This window comes from Trypanosoma grayi (assembly GCF_000691245.1).
Source record: "Trypanosoma grayi strain ANR4 Tgr_792_V1, whole genome shotgun sequence".
In the NCBI taxonomy this organism is placed as follows: domain Eukaryota; phylum Euglenozoa; class Kinetoplastea; order Trypanosomatida; family Trypanosomatidae; genus Trypanosoma; species Trypanosoma grayi.
The window spans coordinates 1-5,937 of NW_008826411.1; the positions used below are offsets into that span (position 1 = coordinate 1).

The 5,937-nt window shown below is 53.2% G+C and overlaps 3 protein-coding genes across 3 annotated transcripts; all 3 read left to right on the forward strand.

Moving 5' to 3' along the window:
* Positions 1-387: 387 nt before the first annotated feature.
* Positions 388-681, forward strand: DQ04_07921000 (kinesin; the record flags this gene model as incomplete). Its single annotated transcript, XM_009315354.1, has 1 exon — positions 388-681. One exon carries the CDS (start codon positions 388-390, stop codon positions 679-681), a length of 294 nt encoding a protein of 97 aa, XP_009313629.1.
* Positions 682-912: 231 nt separating this feature from the next.
* On the forward strand, positions 913-2,925 carry DQ04_07921010 (hypothetical protein; the record flags this gene model as incomplete). The annotated part of the gene is made up of 1 exon (XM_009315355.1): positions 913-2,925. One exon carries the CDS (start codon positions 913-915, stop codon positions 2,923-2,925), a length of 2,013 nt encoding a protein of 670 aa, XP_009313630.1.
* A 291-nt stretch (positions 2,926-3,216) lies between these two features.
* On the forward strand, positions 3,217-5,811 carry DQ04_07921020 (hypothetical protein; the record flags this gene model as incomplete). The annotated part of the gene is made up of 1 exon (XM_009315356.1): positions 3,217-5,811. One exon carries the CDS (start codon positions 3,217-3,219, stop codon positions 5,809-5,811), a length of 2,595 nt encoding a protein of 864 aa, XP_009313631.1.
* Between the last annotated feature and the right edge of the window lie 126 nt (positions 5,812-5,937).

The following is a 5,937-nucleotide window of genomic DNA, read 5'->3' on the forward strand; positions in this document are numbered from 1 at the left end:
GGCTTACGAGAGGGTGAAGGAACACTGTGGTTACGTGCGGATGAACGGTCACCGTGGGTGCGTGTGTACCGCGGTGAGTGGCTGGCGGGGAAGCGTGACGGCTTTGGTACTTCATGGGAAGAAAATGGTGACGTGTACGAGGGTGAATGGGTAGATGATCAGCGCAGTGGTTTCGGCAAACTCTTCCTAGCCAATGGTGATATCCTTAAAGGGGAGTTTCGCAACGGCCTCTGTGATGGTCGGGCGCTGCTGCTACTGACAAATGGCGACTGGCACGATGGCTACTGGGCAGCAGGGCTGCGGGAGGGTCCTGGTCTTTGGTGCTACGTACAGCGACAACAGTGTCTTCAGGGTGATTGGTCTAAAGGTGTATGCAAGTGTGGCAAGATGTACGATATGCCAGACAAGACGACCAGTGAAAACAGTCGTTTTATCCCGCGACTAGGGCTTTTGCGCGAGGATGAAGTTCTGGAGTTGGAACGGCGAAAGCTTTACGATAGTCGTGTGCAAGAATTTTCGGCGCTGGGCCGTGATTGGGTCGAACCTGTTATTACCACACCTCTCGGTACTACTGTTTCAAGCCTGGATGATGAGGGGAGGCATGTCATCGACGAGGCTGGACATGGGATGGATGTGATGGGGCAGCAAATTGCGGAGGTGTGGGGGTTGGATGTAGAGTAGTGGCTATGTGCGCTTCTTGCCGCGCCATGTACACATTATTAGATTGCTCATGGAACAATGCTCTTGTCCCTTTCTGGTGAAGGTCTGTTGGAGGTCGTGACATTTTTTTTTTTAATATCCTTTTTTTCTTGGTTTACCTGGAAGTTTTTTTTTATAATAGTTTTAAATTTCTCTCTTTAAGAGAGTTCGGGTGTGAAAAACGCGTCAAAAGCTTTAGTGACACCGTGCAGGATGAGAATGACTAGCATGAGTCCTACGCAACGGGAGTCACCTTTGAAGCAGTCGCGGCAGCAGAACTCTGCCTCGCTAAGCCGCCGCCTCGTTGAGGATTACCACCGCTCCGTTGCGTATTCCATCGGCGAGCTGCCATCGCACCGCACATTCTCCGACCGCTACGGAAATCTAAAGGGGGCCCCCGTCGCCACGCGCCGTGACGGGTCTCCAAAGGGAGTGACCGCTGCCGCTGCAGCGGCAGCAGCAGCATCAGGCACTGCATCTGACCCTCTGCAGTGGTATTTTGACCGCGCAGACACAGAGGAGGCCGCTGGGAAACTGCGTGACGCGCAAAAGTTTCTGCAGGCGGCTCTTGAACAACTGCAGCGCTCTGAAAGCAGTCCTACAGGATCTACGATGAATACTATGAGCAGTTCGGAGAAGAAGGCGGAGCAAGACCGAGTGCGGGCGGCTGCCATCCTGATACGCCTCGGTAAGTTGTCGATGCGACAGAATGAACACCAGGAAGCCCTCGATTTTTTTACGCTCAGTAGCCATATCGACCCGCTTGCCACGGACACGTATGCACTGCGGGGAGCTTGTCATGAGTATCTCGAAAATCACGCCGCGGCCTACAAGGAGTATGAGAAGTACCTCAGCCTAAGCCCACCTACAATGGCTGTCCTAGCGCACACAAGTCAATGTGCGCTAAAGGCTGACCGGTATGAAGCGGCGGAGCGACACCTTCACGATTTACTTCTGCTGACAAAAGGGGCGTCTGCTTCCGTTTCGTTGTCTCCTAGTAGCCATTCAAATCGTTTTGATTCTCCGAGCTTCTACGAGGCTCACGCGTACTACTGCCTAGGACTTGTAAAAGATAAACAAGCAGCAGCCATCTCTGAGACTTCAGTGAGGTTTTCAAAAGCTGAAGAGTTGATGCATGAGGCGCGCACTTTGTATGAACGGGCAGCTTCAAACTCGGCGTACGTGTGCGCTCACGAGGATGCTGCCGAGAGTGCTATGGCAGTGCAGGATGCGTCACTGGCGTTAGAGAACCTGCGGCACCTCCAGCATTTGCGTAAGAGCTGCGCGCAGTACTACTCCCGTGCGGCGGATGTGTATGCAATGATTAACGACACTTCATCGGAGGTGGAGGAGCTTTCCAAAGCGCTTGACCAGCGGCAATCCGTGTTGGAGCGTCGGCAAACACTTCTCCGCCGTGCTGCTGTGTATGCGATAAAGCTGCAGAATCTTGACAATGCTATTGTGGACTTATCACTCTTGTTGAGTCTACCGGGGGATGACCACTGCACGGCGATGGCATACCTGCAGCGTGCCAGGGCTTTCCAACAGCGCAGCTACGAGCGCTCACAGAGTTCGCGTGAGGACGTTGCCGCTGCCCTGCGCGACTATGACGATTTTGTGGAGGCCGCGTTGAGGCGCCCAGAAGAGCTGCCGGCTCCACCGGAATGCATTACCGAGGCAATGCTCATCCTCGCCAATGGGGCATTTGAGGAGAAGAACTATGGTCGCGCAGCCCACTTCTTTGCGCGGGCTGTTGCGCGTGGGTGGCAGCCCAAGGAGCCTCTTCCGCAAGCGCGCCGTCAGCCCAAGAAAGCCTCCAAAGCGTCGCCTTGTTCTTTGTACATGCAACAAACAGAGATGAATCTTCTTGCGAAGATGTACGTGGCGATCGCCCACACTGTGATTGACCACTTCCCTATTGTTGATGAGATGTTCAAGGTGCCGTACGAGCAGCGCGAGAAACCGTTTCTTCCGGTTGTGCCCGAGTCAAAGAAGTCCAAAGCTGCTGAACGGAAGGAGGCGGAGAAGCCATTGGTAGCGGTCCCTGTGGTGGGCTACCAAGTGGTAGAGGAGCAATACCAGCGGCTGCGCGCTCTAGAGCCAACCGTCTTCTCATCTCTGCAGTATGAACTCCTAGAGCTATGGGAGCCGTATCGGACGGAGGTGGAGCGAATGCGGGAGGACCTGATGCTTACACGGAGTGGGAAAAAAGTCAAGCGGCGGTGAGACTTCCGCAAGGTCGTTTCTCAGTGTGGTTTTGCGTGTCTATGTTTGTACCTATGTGTGTGTTTGTGGGTTCGTGTTCATGTCATGTATAGCGAGCAACAACAAACAGACAGTTGTAGAAGAGAGAGGGAGAGAGAGAAGGGAGCTGCTGAGAGTAAAGAAGCACATAGCCATCTGAAGTTTGAGGTGACACCCTTCACCACATCTTAGTTCCTCTTTGTTATTTTCTCATTTCTGTTTCTATTCAGCCCAAGGGGCTAATCAAAGAAACAAGGGAGGAAAAGGAATCATATGTTTCCCTATTCGCCTATTTCTTCAGGTGTGGCCGTGGAGAAGGAGCGTGACGTCCGCAGGCGTCTCGTAAGCTTCTACGAGAAACACAATCCTCGGCAGCTGGGTCATATCGATACCATATTGTTCGCGTACAAGGATCATTGGGATGACCTGTTCGCCGCGCTGGCGGTGAAGTACGAGGGTACGGGGACTCAACCGGCCGTATTGTCCGCCTTCCAGTTCACCACCAACGACGGCTCATACTGGGACACCTGCTACCGCGAGACGAGTGACTCTAATCGTTTGGTTTCATCCTTCACACTTCTCGACCCCGTGGAGGTTGTGCAAGGGCGGCGACGGCGACGCGACGGGTGCAGAGAAAATGACCCACAGTGCAACTCAACAGCTGCACGCTGTAGAGGAGGAAACAACGGAATTGCTCCGCTCGCTTTGCCAAGGCGTTCACGCACTATTGACGAGGAGGAACGAGACACCCGAAGACTAAAACTTCAGCAGTTAGTCATGCACTTTGCACCAAATAGAGTGCTCGACATGGAAGAGATAATGGCTCAATACCGTGAGGCCTATAAGGCTAAGGTGCGTCGCCGTGACCGAAGTGACAATTCCGTTACTGAGGCCGAGTGGCAAGATGTGATGATATGTGATTTTTTGCATGAGTTTGATAAGAGTAAAAATGGCACCACTGACTCTGGTGCCATGGTACGCCCCGACAGTGAGGAACATGCGCCGAAGACGTACTTTCCTTTTTCCGGAGGTGATGCGATAGGGGTGGCAGAGTCTCCGTTTGATCGACAACAAATGCAGACCATAAATGCTGTTGTGTCAGAAACGCCATTGGGGATGAAGATGATGATGCCTTCGCCACTTCAACCTCGAAAAAGTGCCCTATATGATGATGACAGCGGGATACATTCTCATTTGAAGCCGCTAATGGACGACGAGTGGTGTGCACCACTCGGGGACGAGTCCATTTGTGAGGCTGCAGAAAGGCCCTGGACACCCGTATCAAATATGACCACTGATGCCCATGATGGTGGTGATGCTCCGGAGCCCCAACCGTTGTCGCGGACACCCGGAGGTGTGGACAGTGCCCCAGAAGAAAGGACGGATGCCACTTCAAAGCCATTTGTCGTTCTCCGCCGTCAGGCTTTTTCGAAACCATTCTTCGTTCCATTTTTGCAGACGCACGGGGAACAGCGGGCGGAGAGGTTCCTGGCACATTTGTCAGTAAAACGTGCGATGGATTGTCCGTACTTCCACTATCGTTTGTTTCTCTTGTTGTGCAGCGCGTTGAGGCGTGTGGAGGGCGGCGGCATCATGGGATCCACTGGTGTTGACGTGTTGGCCAGGAGGGAGTCGACGATACCGTATTGGGAGCCGTCTCTGCGGTGCTGCGTTCTCTGGAGGACCGCATCGCCGCGAACGGGACAAGCATCATTTCTGATGGACGAAGATGTCGCTGACGCATTGCCGCGCGACCTGGTGGAGAAACTTCATGTCACGTGGACGATCTGCCGAGCATGCGGCCTTGAGTCCCTGTGGTGTAACGAAGTGACGCTTGCAGATGTGGTGGCGCTTCGCATGCGGTACTTTGCGCGTCGCCAAGACGTGGTTAAGAGAATCTTGCTTCGTCCATTTACTGCTGTGTTTAACTTCGCTGTGCGCGTGGACGACGACTCTGACTGGGGCGGTCGCCAGTGCCGCAGAGACGATGACTTTGAGTTTTTGTGTTTTATCGGGACTGTAGCTGAGCTTAACCAGACATTTTACGATTATAATGAAGAGCGTTGGATTGAATTTATTCAACTTTGGTATAGTGAACACAATCTGCATTTGGAGATGGCTGCGCTTGAAGTAGAGTTGTCCAGTCAAACCGAGTTGAGTGATGTAGTTGGTCCTCATTTCGAAGAGGTGCGGGTGCAGAATGCGGAGCAAAAAGAAGGTTGTTCGAAAACAGGTGTTGTATCAACCAAAAAGCGTCTGCCCCTGGGGGCGGATGCGTTGCTAACGTGTACCGCGATGCTCTGTGTGCACATGGACCAGCCCTTTTCCGGCGTCACATATCTGGACGTTGCCGCGACTCACTACTGCCTCTGCGTCGCCGCCATTTCGGCAAAAGAGGACTGTGAGCGGCGCGGCGTCATAGAGGCATGGCGTAAGGTACATATCGAGCTGCAGTACCTTGCTGGACAAAGTTCTATGCAGGTTTCCCTGCAAGATCGAGAGAGCTGTCAGCGTGAGGCATTGGAGATGCAGGAGTCCTCCATGTGGATGAAACTCATTCAATCTTTCGTTCCAGTAGAAACGGTGAAGGGTGGTGGATTCTGTAAGCCAGTTGGATCTCCATCCTCGCTCCTGCTTTATCTCGGCAACCATCCTGAGCCACTCGTTTTTCTCAATAGCCAAGGTGAACGGAGGTCCGTGGTGAATGCCTCGAAACCGCTGCTTGTCCCACACTGGCGTCGCGGAGTTGCCCAGCGACGCCTGGCGGCTTTCTTTGAGCGTGAGGCTGAACGCCAACGTCACCTCAAAGAGCGTCTGCAGGTTGAGCAGATTGCGAGCATGCTCCGGGTGGGAAAACTTTCGCTCTGATGAAGAGGAGGTTTGTCCTTTTTTTTGTATTTTTTTTTGCTTGTCCATTCTTACATTGTACACTGTGGGGCTTGACTCTTTACGCCACCCTCACGCCTCGCGCAAATTGGGGATGAGGTTGGGATT